Here is a 25082-nt window from a genome sequence, read left to right on the forward strand (position 1 = left end):
TGGATTACTTCAAATGGGACAATAATATTTATCAACAACATCTCTCAAGAAAAATGTGAGGACTATTCCTGGCCTGTTTTGATTCTGAACATCGAAAGAGCCAATCACATTGTCCTCTGTTCCATGTACTTCAATGTAGGAGACGGACAGTCTGTCACTGGTGGTCTCTTCCTATTGTCTGTATAATGAGGTGTTCTGTGTTTATACTTAGGATAATGTGTAATGTATGTTGTTTTAGCCTTGTTGCAGTGCTGAGTTAATTAGCATGTTAATTATAACATTGTCTAGATGTGGATTCCCATTCACCTATTGTTTCTGGCTAGATAATTAGCTCAGGTTAATTCTATTTCTGTACACAATTTAATCTGAATGTGATAATGTAATCAGGCACCTGACCTGGTGGGGTAATCTGATCAGGAGGGGGGGGGTCCTCATGTGGGGTATATATTCAGTGTGAGTTTGTTCAATAAATGTTCCAGATCTATAAAAGTTATAGCTGTAATATCTGATATCTCTGTTCAGACTGGTGGAAGCCGTATTCTGACGGAAGACCACAAACAGTGTGGGTCGCGGTTCCCTTACAATCGGTATGTCAGGATGGTGTCAGTAGTGAGGATCGGTGTCAGTAGTGAGGATCGGTGTCAGTAGGGAGGATCGGTATGTCAGGATGGTGTCAGTAGTGAGGATCGGTGTCAGTAGTGAGGATTGGTATGTCAGGTTGGTGTCAGTAGTGAGGATCGGTATGTCAGGATGGTGTCAGTAGGGAGGATCAGTGTCAGTAGGGAGGATCGGTATGTCAGGTCGGTGTCAGTAGTGAGGATCGGTATGTCAGGATGGTGTCAGTAGGGAGGATCAGTGTCAGTAGGGAGGATCGGTATGTCAGGTCGGTGTCAGTAGTGAGGATCGGTATGTCAGGATGGTGTCAGTAGGGAGGATCGGTGTCAGTAGGGAGGATCGGTATGTCAGGATGGTGTCAGTAGTGAGGATCGGTGTCAGTAGTGAGGATCGGTATGTCAGGTCGGTGTCAGTAGTGAGGATCGGTATGTCAGGTCGGTGTCAGTAGGGAGGATCGGTATGTCAGGATGGTGTCAGTAGGGAGGATCGGTATGTCAGGATGGTGTCAGTAGTGAGGATCGGTGTCAGTAGGGAGGATCGGTATGTCAGGTCGGTGTCAGTAGGGAGGATCGGTATGTCAGGATGGTGTCAGTAGGGAGGATCGGTATGTCAGGATGGTGTCAGTAGGGAGGATCGGTGTCAGTAGTGAGGATCGGTGTCAGTAGTGAGGATCGGTGTCAGTAGGGAGGATCGGTATGTCAGGTCGGTGTCAGTAGGGAGGATCGGTATGTCAGGTCGGTGTCAGTAGGGAGGATCGGTGTCAGTAGTGATCAGTTTGTTCGGTGTCAGTAGTGAGGATCGGTTGGTTGGGTGTCAGTAGGGATCGGTTGGTTGGGTGTCAGTAGGGATTGGTTGGTTGGGTGTCAGTAGGGATTGGTTGGTTGGGTGTCAGTAGGGATCGGTTGGTTGGGTGTCAGTAGGGATCGGTTGGTTTGGTGTCCGTAGTGAGGGTCGGTTGGTTGGGTGTCAGTGGGGATCGGTTGGTTTGGTGTCAGTAGGGATCGGTTGGTTGGGTGTCAGTAGTGAGGTTCGGTTGGTTGGGTGTTAGTAGGGATCGGTTGGTTTGGTGTCAGTAGTGAGGATTGGTTGGTTCGGTGTCAGTAGGGATTGGTTGGTTCGGTGTCAGTAGGGATCGGTTGGTTGGGTGTCAGTAGTGAGGATTGGTTGGTTCGGTGTCAGTAGGGATGGGTTGGTTCGGTGTCAGTAGGGATCGGTTGGTTGGGTGTCAGTAGTGAGGATCGGTTGGTTCGGTGTCAGTAGGGATCGGTTGGTTGGGTGTCAGTAGTGAGGATCGGTTGGTTCGGTGTCAGTAGGGATTGTTTGGTTCGTTGTTAGTAGGGATCGGTTGGTTGGGTGTCAGTAGGGATCGGTTGGTTCGGGGTCAGTAGGGATCGGTTGGTTCGGTCTCAGTAGGGATCGGTATGACCGTCCTATTCCTCCTGTAGAGCTCTGTGTAGATTGAGGGATTGGTCAGGCTCCAGCACACGCGGGGTTAACTCCTCCTTCGGCTCGGCTCTCCCAGAATGCTTTGCGGCAGCCCAATGTTTTGCTGTCGGGGCCGCCCTGACCCTGTGATGTCACAGTCACCTGACCAACGCTCTGCTCCTCACTGCTCAGCCTGCAACGGCCACACCGAGGACTCACACCCGGCCCTGCACAGCACAGCCTGCAGCCAGCACACCCTCTACCCAGCACACCCTCCACCCAGCACAGTCTGCACCCAGCACACCCTCCACCCAGCACAGTCTGCACCCAGCACAGCCTGCACACCCTGCACCCAGCACACCCTGCACCCAGCACACCCTCCACCCAGCACAGTCTGCACCCAGCACACCCTGCGCCCAGCACAGCCTGCACACCCTGCACCCTGCACCCAGCACAGCCTGCACACCCTGCACCCAGCACACCCTGCACACCCTCCACCCAGCACACCCTCTACCCAGCACACCCTCCACCCAGCACAGTCTGCACCCAGCACAGCCTGCACACCCTCTACCCAGCACAGTCTGCACCCAGCACACCCTGCGCCCAGCACAGCCTGCACACCCTGCACCCAGCACAGCCTGCACACCCTGCACCCAGCACACCCTGCACACCCTCTACCCAGCACACCCTCTACCCAGCACACCCTCCACCCAGCACAGTCTGCACCCAGCACAGCCTGCACACCCTCTACCCAGCACACCCTGCACCCAGCACACCCTGCACCCAGCACACCCTCCACCCAGCACAGTCTGCACCCAGCACACCCTGCGCCCAGCACAGCCTGCACACCCTGCACCCTGCACCCAGCACAGCCTGCACACCCTGCACCCAGCACCCTGCACACCCTGCACACCCTCCACCCAGCACACCCTCCACCCAGCACAGTCTGCACCCAGCACACCCTGCGCCCAGCACAGCCTGCACACCCTGCACCCTGCACCCAGCACAGCCTGCACACCCTCTACCCAGCACACCCTGCGCCCAGCACAGCCTGCACACCCTGCACCCAGCACAGCCTGCACACCCTCTACCCAGCACACCCAGCACCGCCTGCACACCCTGCACCCAGCACAGCCTGCACACCCTGCACCCAGCACACCCTCCACCTAATATTCAGCACCCCCCCCCCCTCCCTAACGGTCAGCACCCCGCTCACCCCACACCAAGCACAGAGTGGACCCAGCAGGCAGCACCACCATAGAGTGCACCCAGCAACCCCCACCTAACATTCAGCGCACAGCAACCCCCCCCCCCCACACACCCCCACCTAACAGCTTATGGGCAGCACCCAGTATTCAGTGCTCTGAGCACCCAGTAGGCAGCGTCTTGCAGTGCCGGACCTGAGGAGGAGCCGCCAGCAGTGCGGGGATTTTATGGTACATTCTGTTTGTAGTTCCGGGGACCCCTCTGCACAGAGCACCAACAGCTCTCACCATGGAGCCCTGAGCTGAGGGGGGGGGGGGGGTCTCTTCATCCAGACTCTGGCCTGACTGGTTCCCACACCCCTCCCCCGACCACTTCCTGTCCCTCTCCCTGAGAGGGGGGGGCTGGGCAGGTGTCCTGGGAACCAGAGAGGTCTGCACTTCATAGGTCACCATACTGGTAAGTGACCGATCTGGGGGGCCCTCTATATGAGGGCCCTTCTATATGGGGACCCCTCTGTTCATATGAGGGCCCCTCTGTCTGTCTGTGTTAGGCCCCCCTCAGTCTGTTCATGTGGGGTTCCCACTGTCAGTATAGGGGCCCCTCTATCTGTCCGGGAGCTGCTCTGCCTGTATGGGGGCCCCTCTACCTGTATGAGATCCCCACTGCTTGTATGGCACCCCCTCTGCCTGTATGAGAGCCCCTCTGTCTGTATGGGGGCCCCTCTGCCTGTATGAGAGCCCCTCTGCCTGTATGAGTACCCGTCTGTCTGTATGAGAGCCCCTCTGCCTGTATGGGGGCCCCTCTGCTTGTATGGGGGCCCCTCTGCCTGTATGGGGGCCCCTCTGCCTGTATGAGGGGCCCTCTGCCTGTATGAGGACCCATCTGTCTGTATGGGAGCCCCTCTGCCTGTATGGGGGGCCCTCTGTCTGTATGAGGACCCCTCTGTCTGTATGAGGACCCCTCTGCCTGTATGAGAGCCCCTCTGCCTGTATGGGGGCCCCTCTGTCTGTATGAGGACCCCTCTGCGTGTATGAGAGCCCCTCTGTCTGTATGAGAGCCCCTCTGCCTGTATGGGGGCCCCTCTGCCTGTATGAGGACCCGTCTGTCTGTATGAGAGCCCCTCTGTCTGTATGAGGACCCGTCTGTCTGTATGAGAGCCCCTCTGCCTGTATGGGGGCCCCTCTGCCTGTATGAGGACCCGTCTGTCTGTATGAGGACCCGTCTGTCTGTATGAGGACCCGTCTGTCTGTATGAGAGCCCCTCTGTCTGTATGGGGGCCCCTCTGTCTGTATGAGGACCCATCTGTCTGTATGAGGGCCCGTCTGTCTGTATGCCGGCCCCTCTGTCTGTATGAGGGCCCCTCTGTCTGTATGAGGGCCCCTCTGCCTGTATGAGGACCCCTCTGCCTGTATGAGAGCCCCTCTGCCTGTATGAGGGCCCCTCTGCCTGTATGAGGACCCATCTGTCTGTATGAGGGCCCTTCTGTCTGTATGAGGACCCATCTGTCTGTATGAGGGCCCCTCTGTCTGTATGAGGGCCCCTCTGTCTGTATGAGGGCCCCTCTGTCTGTATGAGGGCCCCTCTGTCTGTATGAGGGCCCCTCTGTCTGTATGAGAGCCCCTCTCTCTGTATGGGGGCCCCTTCCTGTATGAGGGCCCTTCTGTCCTAAGTCTGTATGGGAGCCCCTCTGTCTGTATGAGGGCCCTTCTGTCCTATGTCTGTATGAGAGCCCCTCTGTCTGTATGAGGACCCCTCTGTCTGTATGAGAGCCCCTCTGTCTGTATGAGGACCCCTCTGTCTGTATGGGGGCCCCTCTGTCTGTATGAGGACCCCTCTGTCTGTATGGGGGCCCCTCTGCCTGTATGAGGACCCCTCTGTATGGGAGCCCTTCTGTCCTATGTCTGTATGAGAGCCCCTCTGTCTGTATGGGGGCCCCTCTGCCTGTATGAGGACCCCTCTGTATGGGAGCCCTTCTGTCCTATGTCTGTATGAGAGCCCCTCTGTCTGTATGGGGGCCCCTCTGCCTGTATGAGGACCCATCTGTCTGTATGGGGGGCCCTCTGTCTGTATGGGGGCCCCTCTGCCTGTATGACACATGAAAATGTCCTAATAATCAGACCCGTCAGGGACCCAGCAGATTTGCGTCTCCTTATTGTATTGGGGGTTCCATTCACAATGAAGTCACGGAAGGCACATTTCCCATTGGGGCTCATTTCTATCTTCCGTTGATGCGCACGTTCCATGCTTTGCGGTGGCATTTCTTTTGAGTTGAACCCCAGTTCCTTTACAGATTTTGTGACGTACGGTTCTCAGGACATTGGCAGGTGGCCCTAACACAACGCAGACTGTAAAATGTGTTGACGCAAAACTGGTTTTGTCGCTCTTGATGATTGGCTGGTGTGCGGTGGACATGAAATGGCGGCAGTCTCCTGTAATGTTTCTGCCATTCCATGTTGGGTTGATGAATGGGTTGGGGGGATGGTCACACAGAGTTGGGTTATGGGAAGGGCCCCCATAGCTTGGGATAAGGGCTCTCCTGCCTGTGTATTCTCTGGTGTCCCTCTTGTAGGAGATGGTGGAGAGAAGTCCTCTACTCGGTTTTCAGTCATTTGTAGCGGTGAAGGGAGTTAAATGCCAGAGTTAGGGGGATGGGTTGGCCTGGTCATACAAGAAGGTCATACTTAGGGTATGGGAAGGGCCCCCCTAGGTTGGGGCGAAAGCCCTCCAGACTTTAGTATCTTCTGGTGTCCCTCACCCTCTACTTCGTGTTCAGTACCTTGTAGGAGGGTCCTTCTGGTGCCTATCTTGTAGGAGATGGTGGAGAGAAGTCCTATACTCTATGTTCCGTAACCTGTAGCAGTGAGGGCTGGTAATTTGGCACGATTGAGGGGGTATGGGTATACAAGCAGGTCAAAGTTGGGTTATGGGAAGGGCCTCCATAGGTTAGGCTGAGGGCCCTCCAGCCTGTGTATCCTCTGGTGCCCATCTTGTAGTAGATGTTGGTGAGAAGTCCTCTACTGGGCGTATAGTAACTTGTAGCGGTGAAGGCATGTAATTGGCAGGGTAGGTGAATGGGTTGGGCTGGACACACAAGCAGATCAGTTGATCACAAGCAGTTGGGTTATGGGAAGGGCCTTTTTTAGGTTTGGGTGAGGGCCCTCCAGGCTGTGTATCCTCTAGTATCAGACACCCTCCACTCAGTGTTCAGTACACTTGTAGGAGGGTCCTTCTGATCCCTAGAGATGTATCTTGATATTCGAAGTCTGCTCTGTGTAACATTCACCCCCCGTGTGTTCTCTTGTAGGCCCCTCTGTGTGGTCCACCATGGGCGACATGAAGACCCCGGACTTCGACGACCTGCTGGCCGCGTTCGATATCCCAGACATGGACGCCAGCGAAGCCATTCACTCTGGACCTGAGGACAGCGAAAGTCCGGCTAAGCCGGCACCAGGGGAAGCCGTCAGCTCCGACCACGGACTTCCTCACACAGACATCACCACGGTCAGTGTCATCGTCAAGAACACTGTGTGCCCCGAGCAGGTGGACCTCCTCGACATGCATGCAAAAGACGTTCAGGGTCTTGGGCCTCGACTCCTCCAGAATGGATTCAACAGTCCGGAGGTCTCCCGGTCATCTGGGCCAGCTGCTTCTAATGGTGGAGAGAGCTGGGGACCCAGGGCAAAGGCCAAACCCATTGATTTGTTCACTGACTTTACACCGGTGGAGAGTCCCATCGATAGCAACGTGTCGGACTTGATTGACAGACCACGTGACAGTAAGCCAAAAGAGAGGCCATTATTTGAGACCCAAGATCCGGTTCTTTGTCCCCCTCCTAGCGATTCCCCAACGGAGGGTGGACATAGTCTGGCGAGAGTCATTCCGCAGGCCTTTAGCATCAGCAAGATAGCATCGGGCACCGGGCCTATAGGCCTGAGTCTAACTACGCAGGCTATTAAGGAGGAGCCTGTTGAAGAGCGTACACAGAGTCCAACAGTTCCAAGAGAGAGTCCATTAGAACACTTGCAGCACGTCAACGTTCACTACCCTACAGAGGAACCCCCAGTTTCTTCTTGGACAAACACAGAGCAAGAACCAGAGGGTGCTAACAAGCTCATCACAAAAATGAGTTCGCCGGAAGGCCCAGAAGATGCAGCCCTCAAGACTTCAGCCAGTGCCGCACCAGAGGTGGAGTTCTCCAAGGTCTCAAAGGAACCCAAAACAAGTCCCGAGGCTAACGCGCCGGGCGTGAAGCCAGAGCCATGCTGGAGTCCGAAAAGTTTGGGCAGCGACATGGAGGAGGAAGATGACATCAGCTCACCATCTTCTAACTCATCAAGACCACTCAAAGTCCGTATCAAGACCATTAAGACCCAATCAGGGAGCATTACGAGAACGGTCACCACGGTGTCCTCGGATTCAGACACAGTGGCTTCTGCTCCGGCATCGGAGGAATCCTCGCAACTTCCAGCTTCTGAATCAAGCCAGGAAGCTCCCGCGGAGGCCAAACAAGGCGATAAAGTGCCGTCTCCTCAGAAGAGTGATCTACCTATCTCTTCAAGTCCACCTAAAACGGAGGCATCACCGGTGGTCAAGCTTCCTCTAGGCAACGGGGTTAAATTCCAGGGCCCCATCCTTCCTGTGTCCACTATTCAGAACGCTAGCAGTGTCATGCTGATGGCGGCCAGTGTTGCCCAACAGAAGGCTGTGGTCATGCCTCCCAAGGCCAGCAAGGTTGTGGCCAAGAACATTTTCCACCTGGTACAGCAGCCTATCCCAACCAGCATCCCCCTCACCAACATAAACTTGACCAACCAGGTGTCCAGCACTGCCACCATAACCACTACGACCAGCCCGCAACGCAACGCTACAGTAGTCATGGTGCAATCCCAGAAACCCACACCACCTGTGACTGGCACCGTCATCTCCCGGACTCAGTCCAGCTTGGTAGAGTCCTTTAACAAGATTCTCAACAGCAAAAACCTACTTCCGACGTACAAGCCCAACCTCGCGCCGCCGGCCGACTCCAGCCTCAGCCTTCCGGCCTTCGGTTTCCGATGTCTAGAATGTGGGGACTCCTTTGCCTTGGAGAAGAGCTTAGCCCGGCACTACGACAGGCGGAGCATGAGGATTGAGGTGACCTGCAACCACTGCACCAAACGCCTAGTCTTCTTCAACAAGTGCAGCTTGCTCCTGCACGCCCGCAAGCATAAGGACAATGGCCTGGTCATGCAGTGCTCCCACCTGGTCATGCGGCCGATCGCCTTAGAGCAGATGATTGGACAGCCGGACGTCACGCCTCTCGTCTCTGTAGCTGTTCTAACTCCTGGAAAGGCTTCTACCCCCGGCCCCACCCAGGATGCTGCCACTGCCACCGCAACCGCCACTGCCACCGCCACTGCCACAGCTAGCCCGCCCGGAGATCCCGCCCTTCTTCCCGAACAGTCCACCTACTCCACGTTCCGGTGCCTGGAGTGCAAGGAGCAGTGCAAGAACAAGGCTGGGTTGGCGCAGCACTTCCAGCAGATCGCAGCCACCACCACTATTGGCAGCACGGTAAGTAGCCATGGCAGCACGGTGCACCGAACCACCAATCATGTCAGCCTTTACCTACTTGCCGACCAGGCCATAGACAAATGACTTTCTGAGACATGACCGATCCGAGGATCGGCTTGTTGCCGGTACCATGTGATCGCCATGATGTATGACAGTAGGTCACATGACAGTTGTAAACAATAGAAGGCTTCCTTTCATGCCATCCATTGTGTTGCTAGCTGTGATTGGTCAGTGTGATCACATGGTACAGACGGGGGCCAATCACAGCCCATCTGTACCACCTGATTAGCACTGGCCAATCACAGCTAATCAAAACATAATAAATTTAAAAAATCCTGATCTCTTCCCCAGAGTAGTGCAATGTTACTATGGTAACATTATATTGCTCTGGTCAGTGGGTTTAAAATAAAAAAAAAAAATGATAAAATTGTAAAGAAAAAATTATTACGTTTTTTTGTTTTTTGTTTTTGTACCGTTACCAGTCAGTGTCCCTAATTACCCCCCAACTGTTATATGATAATGCTGTACTGCACTGGTGACAGTATGTTAAAAAAAAATAGATAAAAATTGATATATATATATATATATATAAAAAAAATATATATATATATTATATATAACATACTGTCACTAGTGCAGTACAGCATTATCATATAACAGATGGGGGGGGGGGAGGGGGGTAATCAGGGACACTGACTGGTAACTGTACAAAAAAAAAGTTTTTTTTATTTTTATTACAATTTTATTTTTTACTTTATAATTTTCTTCCTTTTCCCACAAAATTCTGCACATAAATCTACAACTTCAAAAATCTTGCCAGGCCTCTTACCAAATACCTTTTGACTGTCTACTTTCCAGAAAGGGGTCATTTGGGGGGGTTCTACAATCAACTTTCGGACTGGGCGAGGGGCTGGATACTCTAGATCCAGTGATCTACCCAGTCTGGGCAGCGAGTGTGCGCAGACCTCAGCTCTGTGCTTGGTTGGCTGTGACATAGCCCCACAGGGCAGGGGCTGGCCTGCGAGTTAACGCCTTGCAAGGTCGCGTATGACCGGGTCTCCTCCTTCCCGACAGCACCCCCATTTTGATGGAGAGGAGGTTCTGTCTGGAGCAGCGCCCACCTGGTTCCTGGTATGGTAATTAACTGTCCCCCCCCTCTCCCCTTGGAGGGTTTTGGGGTGGATGTGGGCCCATCCATGGGGTGGTCGGACCCCCGGGTTCCCTCACTTCCCGTTAGGCACCCCCCTCATTGGTCTCGTGGGCCATCTCACCCCCCCTCAATAATGCTGGGGCTGTGGGGTGGCCTGGTTCACCGCTAGGGTGGGGGCAGGGTGCTGTGCTGGCGATAGGGTTGGGGTTCGCCACCGGCGACTGGACGATCGGCTGTGGGGGGGGCTGTACCTGGTGGGGGCTCCTGCAAGGGCCCCCTGTTGGAAGACAAGACATAGACAGACTGCTTGTCTGAACTCTGTACTTATCTCCATGTGCATATAAATAAAACGAATCACCCTTGTTTTCCAAATTGCCGAAATTCATTATTGAGTTTCTTAATTAAGGTTCACACCGCCCCCCTCCTGCCTGTGCCATTTTCTGTGGTCTAGGGATCCCTGGGAGCCTTGTGGTGCCGGAATTTTCTTGTAGCCTGTGTGCCTAATGCACGGCGGCCATGTTTGTGTAGTCGGGCAGCCATTTTTCGGTGGTTTGCCATTGAAAATAGCGGCGGCCATGACAGTGGAGCCCTCTGGGTGGTGACTTAGGCGGGGGGGGAGCCCCTCCTCACCTCCTGGTGCTGACTCCTGGATCCTTTAATTTCCTGATCCCGCTCGTGCAGTGCAAATTCTCCTGGTTTCTGCGGGGGGTGAGTCTGGTGGGGTCCTCTCCTCCCTACCGAGGATCGATTGGTGCTCTGTGGCTGGCAACCGGGTGGTGCTGCCAGAGCAGTGGGGGTTGTCCCTTAGCAGTGTTTTACACTCTTTTGTGGGGGTTCCCCTGGTGAGTCATGGAGCACATCTCCCTACCTGATTCCCTCTCTGAGGCTGCGGGGCCCCCTGGGTCCCATCCATCCATCGATGGCTGGTTCGTCACTGAAGCCGATATTCACCATTGCCCTGGTGGTGCAGACTCTGACCGATTGGGCTAGGCTTTTGCGCCGTGACCTGGATGGGGAGTCGCTCCCCCCTGCCTTTGCTGAGCTGGCGGACCAGCTGGTCCATGGGCTGCAGTTTATCTGTGATGTCTCTTTGGATGCAGCTCCCCTAGTGGCTCAGCTCTCTGTTTCGGCAGTGGTCCTTCTTTTGGCTCAAATGCTGGTCTGCGGACCAGACTTCTAAAACTGATTTACCCTTTCAAGGAGATCGCCTGTTTGGAGCTACCCTGGATGACCTCATTGAAGGTCTCACAGGGGTGAAGAGTACCTTTCTTCTACAGGCTACTAAGGGCAAGGACCCTTGTTGTAGATGTGGGCCCTCCTCGGCTCATAAGAAGTTTTTTCGTCCCTCAGGGTCGACTGACAAGGGATGGGGAGCCCTTCGGGGCCTCCTCTGGAGGATCCAAGCAAACTTGGTCTGGCAAGTCAAGAGTGGGCTTCTCCAGACCCGCGGACAAGGCCCCTTCAACATGAAGGTGCACCCTCGCCTGTATATGGGGTGGGGGGATATCTTCGCTGGTTCCCGGACCTGATGAACTCTCCTGGTACAAGTCAGGTGGGTCCACGAGGTCATTCGGTCCGGCTACAAGATCGAATTTTCGTTCTTACCCTCCGGTAAGGTTCTTACTTCCCACATGTTTTTTTTTTTTTCCCCCGGTTTGCTTACAGGCTCTATTTGGGGCGGTGCAAGACCTTTTACTTAGTTTAAAGGGTGATGGTCCCGCTTCCGACTTCGGAATGTTTTCAGCGGTTTTTACTTTACCTGTTTACAATTCCCAGGAAGGAAGGCAATGTGCGTCCAATTCTGAACCTCAAGGCACTGAACTGCTTTGTACGGGTGCAGAAGGTCAGAATGGAGTCCATTTGCACGGTGGTGGCTTCCCTGCATCAGGGGGATTTTTGTTGCTTCCATCGACATCAAGGATGTCAATCACGCTTACCTTCACATTCCAATAGATGTCGGTCTCCAGCCCTTCCTCCGCTTTGCCGTGGGAGAGGAGTATTATCAGTTTGTGGCATTACCTCCTGGTCTCGCTTCTGCTCCTAGGGTCTTCACGAAAGTGTTGGCCCCGGTGCTAGCGTTGTTACGCCAATGGGGATCGCAGTACCGGGCTGCTTGGACAACTTTCTTCTGCGAGTGGTCTGGTAAAAGACCTGGAGATCTCCATATGAGCTTGAGGGTGTTTGGCTGGATTCTGAATTTTCAGTAGTCTGCTTTGGTTCCGTCCACAAAGCTGGAATATCTGGGTCTGACTCTGGACTCAGCCTTAGCCAGAGTTCTCCTTCCTCTGGACAAACTCCAGAAACTGCAGGCTTTAATTCATCTCCTTCTGTCCAGCAGATGGTAATCCCTCTGGACTTGCATGCGGGTGCTGAGCCTGATGGTGTCTACCTTCGAGGCGGTTCCATTTGCACAGTTCCATACTAGGTCCCTGCAAAGGGAGATTTTGGCCAAATGGGACAAGAATCTGCAGTTTCTGGACAATCCGATCCAGCTGAGCCGGGGAATGAAAGAGTCCCTGATATGGTGGCTTCGTTTTTCAGTGCTTTAGCTGGCCAAATCCTTCCTCCCCTTGTATTGGACAGTGGTCACCATGGATGCTAGCCTGTCTGGCTGGGGAGGCGTCCTCAGCAAACATTCTGCTCAGGGGGCCTGGACTCTGGAAGAGTCCAGACTACCAATCCATATCTTGGTATTCCGAGCGAACAGACTGTGCCTGGACTATTGGACAGATCGCCTTCAGTGCACATTCAATAATCAAACAATGCCACGGCCATGGCTTATGTCAATCACCAGGGGGGCACAAGAAGTGTCCTGGCAGCTCTGGAGGTAGCCGGAATTCTAAGGTGGGCAGAACGGTTCATTCCAGCCCTCTCTGCCATACGCATTCCCATGGTGGAAAAAAGGCAGGCAGATTACCTTAGTCGGCAGGCATTGGACCAAGGGGATTGGTTCCGTCATCCGCAGGTGTTTCATCAGTTGTGTCTCTGGTGGGGCATCCCCAAGGTGGATCTGTTGGCGTCCCAGCTCAACAGAAAGGTGCAGAGGTTTGTGCCTCGGTCACAGGATCCTCTGGCGGACGCCACAGATGCACTGGTGGCCCAATGGGGTCAGTATCGTCTGCTTTACGCCTTCCCTCCTCTCAAGCTTCTGCCAAGACTTCTACCAGGATTGAGGCAGAAGGGATTCCGGTCATCTTAGTGGCTCTGGACTGGTCTCGCCAGGCTTGGTACGCTGCTCCAGTGCGGCTGGTCGCCGACGTTCCTGGGAAAATTCCTCTCAGGGAGGATCTGCTGTCCCAAGGACCGATCTTCCATCCTGCTTTACAGTTGCTGGCCTTGATGGCTTGGCTGTTGAACGCCAGGTGCTGATGGATAGAGGTTTGTCTGAGTCAGTGATTCCAATGCTAGTAAAAGCTAGGAAATCTACTTCTAGGAAGCTTTACCATTGTACGTGTAAGATGTACATTGTGTGGTGCGAGTCTCTTGGGGTTCATCCTCGCTCCTTATTCGGTGGCTCGGATCTTGACCTTCCTTCAACAGGGGGTTGAGGAGAAACTGGCCTTAAGTACTATCAAGGGTCAGGTGTCGGCCTTAGCGGTCTTTTTTCAATGGCCCTTAGCCACTTACTCCTTGGTGCTTATTTTTTTTTTCAGGGAGTTGGGCACTTGACCCCTCAGTGCGGTCTCTGTTGCCGCCTTGGGACCTCAATTGGTGCTCTCAGTCCTCCAGAAGCCTCCTCTGAGAATCTTCGGGAGATTCCCCTGCTTAGGTGGCCTTTTTGGTGTCTTTCACCTCTGCGCGCAGGGTGTCGGAATTGGCGGCGTTATTCTGTCCACCTTACTTGGTGGTTTACAGAGTTAAGGTGGTTCTTCGCCTCGTCTGTCGTCCCTCCCTTCAAGGTTGTCTCTGATTTTCATTCGAATGAAGACGTTGTGTTGCCTTCCCTGTGTCCCAGGCCAAAACATCTGAAGGAAATTGCTTTGCATGCCTTGGATGTGGTCCAGGTGATTAGGGTGTACCTGGCAAGTATGGAGTCTTTTAGGAAGTCAGACTCTCTTTGTGCTCATCGATGGACCTTGGAAAGAGTTGTCCGCTTCCTCTGCAACCATTTCCAGATGGATCAGACAGACGGTGATCCAGGCCTATTCCATCAGGGGTCAGGTTCCTCCTTCCCCTGTCAAGGCGCACTCTACTCGGGCGCTCGGTGCCTCCTGGGCCTTCCGTCATCAGGCGTCAGTAAGGTGGCCACCTGGTCATCGGTGCACACTTTCGCAAAGTTCTATAAAGTGGATGTGTTGGCATCTGTGGATGCTTCCTTTGGCCGCCAGGTTTTGCAAGCTGCTGTTTAGATGACCTGGTCCTCTTTGAGGGTGTATTGTTTTTTTGAGGTGGGCTCCAGTTGTTTTGGTTGCCTGGTTGGCTAATGTTTAGCCTTGGGAGTTTCTTTTCGCTGTTCCCACCCCTCCATGTTTAACACTGCTTTGGGACGTCCCAATGGTTATGAAGATCAGGAGCTGTGTCCCTCAATGAATGAAAGAGAAAATGGGATTTTTGACTTCCCGTAAAATCATCTCTCTGATGTTCATTGGTTGACACTTCACCCACCCCTCTGTGGAGTTATAATTCTCCTGACACTGCTTGTAACAAAACTGAGTACCTATAGCAGAGAGGGGGAGTATACCTCCTGGGACTGCCCATAGGCGTAGCCAGATTATTTTTCTGCCTAGTGTCCTACTCCTGTAGGGGGCAGTATAACCCAATGGTTAGGAAGATCAGGAGCTGTGTCCGTCAATGAACATGAGAGAAATGGATTTTACGAGAAGTTAAAAATTTTCAGTCTGCCCGGTATTGAAGGGGTTAAAGGTAGAGGAGAGATTTGGGGTCTTATAGACCCCAGTTTTCTCTGTGAAGAGGACCTCTCATGCTGTGTTGCTATATTGTATTACAATAAAAAAATAATAATAATAACAAATAAAATAAAACTATAAAAATACAGATTTTTAGGAGATAAATGTCAGAATTGGCCCAGTAGGCAAGGGGTTATGTGGTGTCTTCTGATTGGCTGCTGTGGGGTTACGTCACATAATGATTGGTTGCTGTGGAATGTTTTAGAATGAATATAGTCAGTAGTTGTAGTCGGGCATTACTGATTGCCGTGTTCCTCCCGGCAGGTGTGCTCCCATTGCCCCATGATGATGCCTAACCGGTGCAGTTTCGAGGCTCACCAGCGCATGCACAAGCAGACGCCTCCAAACGTCTGCCCCGAGTGCGGCGGCAACTTCCGCATCGAGAACTTCCAGACCCACCTGAAGGAGACCTGCCTGCACTTCTCCCGGAGGATCGGTTACAGGTACCGGCGACGTCCTGAATGACGAACCGCCATGGGGGGGGGTTCACCCCCGCATCACTAACCTTCTCCCTCTGCCTTCCCACCAGGTGTCAGAGCTGCGCGCTGGTATTCGGAGGCGTCAATTCCATCAAGTCCCACATCCAGACGGCGCACTGCGAGGTCTTCCATAAGTGCCCCATCTGCCCTATGGCGTTCAAATCTGCCCCCAGTGCTCACGCCCACATTTACACCCAACACCCCGGATTCAGCAATCAGCAGGCCAAGTAAGTCACGTTTTGGGGGCGAGGGGGTAACATTGACCATAAAGGGAATCGGTCACAAGTTTTCCAGTTTTACAGGAAAAGTTTTCACACCCCGTTCCACCCCCCTTTGTGGTAATTTCTCTAAAAATACACAGCCATTCAGCCAGGGAGCTGACTGTACTACCTGATTTGTAAGGAAGAGAGTCTATAGAGTCATAAAAGGATCTGGGGGGTATATAGAAGGGGAGACTGAATCTGGGGGGATGCAGAAGAGTAGAATGGATCTGGGGGTATAAAGAAGGGGAGAAGGGATCTTGGGGGTATATAGAAGGGGAGAATGGAATCTGGGGGTATATAGAGGGTAGAATGGATCTGGGGATTGAAAGGGGGTAGAGTGGATATGGGGGTATATAATGCGTTTAAGTAGGATCTGGGGAAATATGGGAGAGTAGATTCAATCGGGGGGGGGGGGGGGTATTTTGGATCTGGGGGTATATAGGGCAGTAGAATGGATCTGGAGGTAAATAGGAGGATAGGATGGATATTGGGCGGGAGGGGGGTAGCTTGCATCTGGGGGTACATATTAAGGTAGAATGGATCTGGGGGTAAATAGGAGGGTGCATACTTGGGTATATGTTAGGGTAGAATGGATCTGGAGGTATATAAGTGGGTAGTATAGATTTGGGGTTATAGAGGAGGGTAGAATGGATCCGGAGGTATATAGGGGGTAGAATGGATCCGGAGGTATATAGGGGGTAGAATGGATCTGGAGGTGTATAGAGCGGTAGAATGGATCTGGAGGTATATAAGTGGGTAGTATAGATTTGGGGTTATAGAGGAGGGTAGAATGGGTCCAGGAGTACATAGGAGGGTAAATGGGATCTGTAGGATTGATTGAATGTGTAGGTATATAGGAGGGTTAATGGGATTCAGGGGGTTTATAAGAGGGTAGAATGGATCTAGAGGTATATAGGGGGGAGAATGGATCTGGGAGGCATATAAGGGAGAAGATTGGATCCGGGGGTATAGGTAGAATGGATCTGGAGGTATATAAGAGAGTAGTATAGATTTGGGGTATATAGGAGGGTAGACTGGATCTGGGGGTATATAGGAGGGTATATTGAATCTGGGGGTATATAGGAGGGTAGATTAGATCTGGGGAATATATATGCGGGCAGAATAGACCTGGGGATATAGAGGAGGGTAGATTGGATCTGGGGGTATATAGGGGGGTAGAATGGATCTGGGTATATATAGGAGGGTAGATTGAATCTGGGGATATATAGGAGGGTAGATTGAATCTGGGAATATATAGGAGGGTAGAATGGATCTGGGGGTATATAGGGAGGTAGATTGAATCTGGGGGTATATAGGGGGGTAGAATGGATCTGGGGGTATATAGGGAGGTAGATTGGATCTGGGAGTATATAGGGAGGTAGAAAGGATCTTGGGGTATATAGGGGGGTAGCTTGGATCTGGAGGGGTATATATTAAGGTAGAGTAGATTTGGGGGTATATAGGAGGTCAGATTGGATCTAGGGGGTATATAGGAGGGTAGAATAGATTTGGGGGTACATGGGGGGGGGTAGATTGGATCTAGGGGGTATATAGGGGGTAGAATGGATCTGGGGATATATAGGAGGGTAGATTGGATCTGGAGGTATATAGCAGGGTAGATTGGATCTGGGGGTATATAGGAGGGTAGAATGGATCTGGGGGTATATAGGGGGGTAGAATGAATCTGGGGGTACATGGGGGGGGGGGATAGCTTGGATCTGGAGGGGTATATATTAAGGTAGAGTAGATTTGGGGGTATATAGGAGAGTAGATTGGATCTAGGGGGTATATAGGAGGGTAGCATAGATCTGGGGGTACATGGGGGGGTAGATTGGATCTAGGGGGTATATAGGAGGGCAGAATGGAACCCGTTAAAGTGTAAAATCTGGAAGAGCAATGTTGTTGGTGTTCTCCTCCAGGATGATCTATAAGTGTGCGATGTGTGACACGGTATTTACCCACAAGCCCCTGCTCTGCTCCCACCTGGACCATGCGCACTTTGACCAGCAGTTGGGTAACCAGAGAGTGAGCGTTTTCAAATGCCCGGAGTGCCCCCTGCTGTTCGCCCAAAAGCGGACCATGCTGGAGCACCTAAAGGTAGGTGTGCATGAATAACCCCCCCCCCCCCCCCCCACAAATCCTTCTCCATCTACCCTCCCCCCGCCCCGCTAACTTGGGTCCTCTTCCTGCAGACGACTCACAACAGTGTGGTGAAGGAAGACCCCCCACAGACTCCGGAACCCGTCACCCCAAAGCCGGAACCCATGGAGATCCCAGTAAGTCGGCCGCCGGATCCTGTACCGGAGGCAGCACCGGAACCCGAACCGGAGGTGGAGGAGTCGTCGTCGTCCTCGGATTCTCCCAGCTCCCCCGAAGTGAAGAAGAAAGCCAAGGCCAAAGACCCCCGCAAACCGGACGGACCCCGCCAGAGGAGCAACTGCTGGACCTGCGGCATCTGCCACTCCTGGTTCCCCGAGAGGGATGAATACGTGGTGCATATGAAGAGGGAGCACGGCAAGGTCAGCGATGGGGCCCGGGGTACTTCTATGGGGATCTGGGGGTATATAGGGGGCAGAGAAAAATAGGAGAGCATTTAGGGGAGTGGGAAGCAAGGGGGAGAATATATCAGGGGGTATATAGGAGGGGAGAAGGAATATGGGGTAAATAGGAGGGTAGAAAGGATCTGTATATGGGGGGGGGGTGTATAGGGTAGAATGAATCTGGGGGTAGATAGGAAGGTAGAATGAATCTGGGGGTAGATAGGGGGTAGAATTGATCTGGGGGTATAAAGGAGGGGAGAAGGAATATGGGGTATAGGAGGGTAGAAATGATCTGTATATGGGGGGGGGGGGGTGGATCTGGGGGTATATAGGAGGAGAGATGAAATATGGGGTATAAAGGAGGGTAGAATGGATTGAGAATGGATCGGGGGGTTATATAAGACAGTATAATGAATTTAGGATATTATATGGGGTACAATTGATCTGGAGGTATACAGGGGGTGTGCAATAGATCTTGGGGTATATGGGAGGTGCAATTGATCTGGGGGTATATATGAGGAGTAGATTGAATTTAGGATTATATATGGGGGGTAGAATTGGACTGAGAAGTAAATAAGGGAGGAGAAGCCGTGAGTATGGAGGGGTATATGGAGTATATAGGGGGTATATGTGGGAGCATATGGAGTATAAGGGGGGAATTTATGGGGGTATGTAGGTGTATGGAGTATATGGGGGTATATGTGATGGTATATGAGGTTTATGGTGGTATATGTGGGGGTATATGGGGGTAAATTATACGGATTTGATAGAAGGGATACAATGAGATCTATTTGTCGTTTTCTTTCAGTCTGTGAAGAAATTTCCCTGCCGTCTGTGTGATCGCTCTTTTTGCTCCGCCCCAAGTCTGCGCCGACACGTCCGGGTCAATCATGAAGGGATAAAGCGGGTTTACCCGTGCCGGTCAGTATGATCCCCTCTGCCTGTGTTATGTGTGATATATACAGAGAACCTTCCAGGGGGAGCAGGGAATTCTGGGTAATAAGACGTAGAGCGACCGTCCTCTCCACCTCTGCAGACGGTTATTTTTTATACATTTCCCGGGGGTGTGACAGAAATATAGACAGTGGCCCCAAGGTGGCGATACAGACACAATATGAAATCCCCTGACCATCTGCCCCTTGTTCCCCTCCCCTGACCATCTGCCCCTTGTTCCCCTCTTCCCTGACCATCTGCCCCTTGTTCCCCTCTTCCCTGACCATCTGCCCCTTGTTCCCCTCTTCCCTGACCATCTGCCCCTTGTTCCCCTCTTCCCTGACCATCTGCCCCTTGTTCCCCTCTTCCCTGACCATCTGCCCCTTGTTCCCCTCCCCTGACCATCTGCCCCTTGTTCCCCTCTTCCCTGACCATCTGCCCCTTGTTCCCCTCTTCCCTGACCATCTGCCCCTTGTTCCCCTCTTCCCTGACCATCTGCCCCTTGTTCCCCTCTTCCCTGACCATCTGCCCCTTGTTCCCCTCTTCCCTGACCATCTGCCCCTTGTTCCCCTCTTCCCTGACCATCTGCCCCTTGTTCCCCTCTTCCCTGACCATCTGCCCCTTGTTCCCCTCTTCCCTGACCATCTGCCCCTTGTTCCCCTCCCCTGACCATCTGCCCCTTGTTCCCCTCTTCCCTGACCATCTGCCCCTTGTTCCCCTCCCCTGACCATCTGCCCCTTGTTCCCCTCCCCTGACCATCTGCCCCTTTGTCCCCCCCCTTCCCTAACATCTGCCCCTTGTCCTCCTCCCCAATGATCTGCCCCTTGTCCCCCCCTTCCCTGACCATCTGCCCCTTGTTCCCCTCCCCGGACCATCTGCCCCTTGTTCCCCTCCCCGGACCATCTGCCCCTTTGTTCCCCTCCCCTGACCATCTGCCCCTTTGTTCCCCTCCCCTGACCATCTGCCCCTTTGTTCCCCTCCCCTGACCATCTGCCCCTTTGTCCCCCCCCCCCTTCCCTGACCATCTGCCCCTTGTCCTCCTTTCCAATGATCTGCCCCTTGTCCACCCCCTTCCCTGACCACCTGCCCCTTGTTGTTCTCCCCCCTCCCCCCACCTGCCCCTTGTCCCCCCCTTCCCTGACCATCTGCCCCTTGTCCCCCCTCAGGTATTGCACGGAGGGTAAACGGACTTTCAGCAGCCGCCTTATTCTGGAGAAACACATCCAAGTGCGTCATGGCATCAAAATCACCGACCAGACCCGGAGCCAGGAGGTGATGGTGACCCGGAACGTCAGATCCCAGGTAACTGATAGTGGAAACCCCGCCCTCTATACCGACCAATCCGCTTCCAGCTCTCCAACTTCACATCAATGACACTGGATTCTGATTGGTCTTTACAATCATCACTGATAGCAGACATCCTACAGGAGACGGTCAGAGACTGCAGACATAGTACAGGAGATGGTCGGAGACTGCAGACATAGTACAGGAGATGGTCAGAGACTGCAGACATAGTACAGGAGACAGTCAGAGACTGCAGACATAGTACAGGAGACAGTCAGAGACTGCAGACATGGTACAGGAGACAGTCAGAGACTGCAGACATAGTACAGGAGATGGTCAGAGACTGCAGACATGGTACAGGAGATGGTCAGAGATTGCAGACATAGTACAGGAGATGGTCGGAGACTGCAGACATGGTACAGGAGATGGTCAGAGATTGCAGACATAGTACAGGAGATGGTCGGAGACTGCAGACATGGTGCGGGAGACGGTCAGAGACTGCAGACATAGTACAGGAGACGGTCTGAGACTGCAGACATAGTACAGGAGACGGTCAGAGACTGCAGACATAGTACAGGAGATGGTCAGAGACTGCAGACATAGTACAGGAGACAGTCAGAGACTGCAGACATAGTACAGGAGACAGTCAGAGACTGCAGACATGGTACAGGAGACAGTCAGAGACTGCAGACATAGTACAGGAGATGGTCAGAGACTGCAGACATGGTACAGGAGATGGTCAGAGATTGCAGACATAGTACAGGAGATGGTCGGAGACTGCAGACATGGTACAGGAGATGGTCAGAGATTGCAGACATAGTACAGGAGATGGTCGGAGACTGCAGACATGGTGCGGGAGACGGTCAGAGACTGCAGACATAGTACAGGAGACGGTCTGAGACTGCAGACATAGTACAGGAGACGGTCAGAGACTGCAGACATAGTACAGGAGACGGTCAGAGACTGCACACATAGTACAGGAGATGGTCAGAGACTGCAGACATGGTACAGGAGACAGTCAGAGACTGCAGACATAGTACAGGAGATGGTCAGAGATTGCAGACATAGTACAGGAGATGGTCAGAGACTGCAGACATGGTACAGGAGATGGTCAGAGATTGCAGACATAGTACAGGAGATGGTCGGAGACTGCAGACATGGTGCGGGAGACGGTCAGAGACTGCAGACATAGTACAGGAGACGGTCAGAGATTGCAGACATAGTACAGGAGATGGTCAGAGACTGCAGACATGGTACAGGAGATGGTCAGAGATTGCAGACATAGTACAGGAGATGGTCGGAGACTGCAGACATGGTGCGGGAGACGGTCAGAGACTGCACACATAGTACAGGAGACGGTCAGAGACTGCAGACATGGTGCGGGAGACGGTCAGAGACTGCAGACATAGTACAGGAGATGGTCAGAGATTGCAGACATAGTACAGGAGATGGTCAGAGACTGCAGACATGGTACAGGAGATGGTCAGAGAATGCAGACATATTACAGGAGACGGTCAGAGACTGCAGACATATTACAGGAGATGGTCAGAGACTGCAGACACACTACAGGAGATGGTCAGAGACTGCAGACATAGTACAGGAGATGGTCAGAGACTGCAGACATAGTACAGGAGATGGTCAGAGACTGCAGACGTGGTACAGAAGATGGTCAGAGATTGCAGACATAGTACAGGAGACGGTCAGAGACTGCAGACATGGTACAGGAGACGGTCTGAGACTGCAGACATGGTGCGGGAGACGGTCAGAGACTGCACACATAGTACAGGAGACGGTCAGAGACTGCAGACATGGTGCGGGAGACGGTCAGAGACTGCAGACATAGTACAGGAGATGGTCAGAGACTGCAGACATAGTACAGGAGACGGTCAGAGACTGCACACATAGTACAGGAGACGGTCAGAGACTGCAGACATAGTACAGGAGACGGTAAAAGACTGCAGACATAGTACAGGAGACGGTCAGAGACTGCAGACATGGTACAGGAGACGGTCTGAGACTGCAGACATACTACAGGAGATGGTCAGAGACTGCAGACATGGTACAGGAGATGGTCAGAGACTGCAGACATGGTACAGGAGATGGTCAGAGACTGCAGACATGGTACAGGAGATGGTCAGAGACTGCAGACATAGTACAGAAGACGGTCAGAGACTGCAGACATTGTACAGGAGATGGTCAGAGACTGCAGACATAGTACAGGAGATGGTCAGAGACTGCAGACGTGGTACAGAAGATGGTCAGAGATTGCAGACATAGTACAGGAGACGGTCAGAGACTGCAGACATGGTACAGGAGACGGTCAGAGACTGCAGACGTGGTGCGGGAGACAGTCAGAGACTGCAGACATAGTACAGGAGATGGTCAGAGACTGCAGACATGGTGCGGGAGACAGTCAGAGACTGCAGACATGGTGCGGGAGACGGTCAGAGACTGCAGACGTGGTGCGGGAGACAGTCAGAGACTGCAGACATAGTACAGGAGACGGTCAGAGACTGCAGACATGGTGCGGGAGACAGTCAGAGACTGCAGACATAGTACAGGAGATGGTCAGAGACTGCAGACATAGTACAGGAGATGGTCAGAGACTGCAGACATAGTACAGGAGACGGTAAGAGACTGCAGACATAGTACAGGAGACGGTCAGAGACTGCAGACATGGTACAGGAGACGGTCTGAGACTGCAGACATACTACAGGAGATGGTCAGAGACTGCAGACATGGTACAGGAGATGGTCAGAGACTGCAGACATGGTACAGGAGATGGTCAGAGACTGCAGACATAGTACAGGAGATGGTCAGAGACTGCAGACGTGGTGCGGGAGACAGTCAGAGACTGCAGACATAGTACAGGAGATGGTCAGAGACTGCAGACATGGTACAGGAGATGGTCAGAGACTGCAGACATGGTACAGGAGATGGTCAGAGACTGCAGACATAGTACAGAAGACGGTCAGAGACTGCAGACATTGTACAGGAGACGGTCAGAGACTGCAGACGTGGTGCGGGAGACAGTCAGAGACTGCAGACATAGTACAGGAGATGGTCAGAGACTGCAGACATGGTACAGGAGATGGTCAGAGACTGCAGACATGGTACAGGAGATGGTCAGAGACTGCAGACGTGGTACAGAAGATGGTCAGAGATTGCAGACATAGTACAGGAGACGGTCAGAGACTGCAGACATAGTACAGGAGACGGTCAGAGACTGCAGACGTGGTGCGGGAGACAGTCAGAGACTGCAGACATAGTACAGGAGACAGTCAGAGACTGCAGACATAGTACAGGAGACGGTCAGAGACTGCAGACATGGTGCGGGAGACGGTCAGAGACTGCAGACGTGGTGCGGGAGATGGTCAGAGACGGTAGAGTGTCATGTGATCTCCTCTCTCCCCATAGGTGGCGCTGAGGAAGAGGAAACTCTCGTCGGATGAATCCGGCAGCGATGAACCGGAGAAGGTGAAGCCGGCGCTCCCGAAGCCGAAGCGCAGCTTCCAGTGCCGGGCGTGCGGCTACAAGACGGGCAGCCTGAGCGACTTCCGGCAGCACATCCCCCAGCACTGCACGGACGAGAGCTCCCACCAGTGCCGGGAGTGCGGCGTGTGCTTCACCTCGCAGAGCTCGCTGAGCCGCCACCGCGTCATGACCCATAAGATGAAGGGGGCGGTGCCCCTGGAGGAGGGGGAGGAGCCCCCCCAGAAGACGACGGGGGAGTCCGCCGACGGCAAGCTTGTCTGCCAAGTCTGCAACAAGACCTTCGACAGCCAGCTGAACCTCAACACTCACTTCCGTACGCACGGCATGGCCTTCATCAAACAGCGCCAGAGCGGCGCCGGCGACAACTGACCGCCTCCCGGCGACCAAAAACTCTACTAAGTGCCTTAATATCTCCTCTCCGCCAATCGTGGAAAGCGTTGCCTCTCCGACCACCAGGGGCTGCGGCCCCCCTCTGACCCCCCCTCCTCCCAGCAAGGCCGGGCCGCGGTGGCACTGCTGCAGAGATACCGCTGCCCCCCCATCCCCCGGCTGCAGTGGTCCTATAAATATGTAAATTATCTTTATTATAAATGTCTATTTTTCTGCACAGAATTTCTAGGGAATAGTCGGCGTCACTTCTCCGATCGGCCGCTCTTTTTTCTTTTCCAGTTTTTTTTTTGTATTTACAGCGGGGGAGGGGTAATGACGTGTTATTGTTTAATTTATATGCTGTAGGTGGGGGGAGGGGAGGGGTATGTTCTCTATGAGAGCCTGCGGAAGGCCTTTGGTGCCGGTGGGCCGGGCTGGGGACACTGGATACTAAGGGGAGGTCACACAGCGCCACCTCTGGTCCTGGAGGGTCACTACACCCACTTCCCGGTTCTAAGACTTTTATCGGTTGTGGGAAAGTTCGGGGCCCCGGAGAATGGAACTGAGATTTCTTTTTAATTGTTTTTACTAATAATGTAATGATAGGTGATTGGCAGACGAGTCCTCGGGGACCACCAATCAGTGCGTGTTCCGGCCCGGACCGGTGATTGGGGAACTCTGGCTGATGCTGGAAAGGTTTGATGGTGGCTGGAGGACGGTGGGGGGCTCCAGGGGGGCGGAGTGAGCTCCAGGGGGCGGAGTAAGCTCCGGGAGGGCGGGGTTGTGTGAGCTCCTAAGGGGACGGCTCGTTGTCAGTGTATTCTCTGTAATAAAATGGCAAAGTTCCCGCAGTGTGTCTGTCT

General features: G+C 53.3%; 1 protein-coding gene across 1 annotated transcript in view; it reads left to right on the forward strand.

Moving 5' to 3' along the window:
* Positions 1-24561, forward strand: part of ZNF687 (zinc finger protein 687) — a 31193-nt gene extending 6632 nt beyond the window's left edge. Inside the window, exons 2-9 of the mRNA XM_082275145.1 lie at positions 6551-8799; positions 15121-15299; positions 15386-15562; positions 17518-17695; positions 17791-18117; positions 18947-19059; positions 20238-20373; positions 23773-24561. Of these exons, the coding sequence (XP_082131271.1) occupies positions 6571-8799; positions 15121-15299; positions 15386-15562; positions 17518-17695; positions 17791-18117; positions 18947-19059; positions 20238-20373; positions 23773-24219 (3786 nt within the window). The 5' untranslated portion in view covers positions 6551-6570 and the 3' untranslated portion in view covers positions 24220-24561. The remainder of the gene's footprint in view (positions 1-6550; positions 8800-15120; positions 15300-15385; positions 15563-17517; positions 17696-17790; positions 18118-18946; positions 19060-20237; positions 20374-23772) is intronic.
* Positions 24562-25082: the final 521 nt, after the last annotated feature.

The sequence above is a fragment of the Pelophylax lessonae genome (assembly GCF_965119305.1).
Source record: "Pelophylax lessonae genome assembly, chromosome: 13".
Classification (NCBI taxonomy): domain Eukaryota; kingdom Metazoa; phylum Chordata; class Amphibia; order Anura; family Ranidae; genus Pelophylax; species Pelophylax lessonae.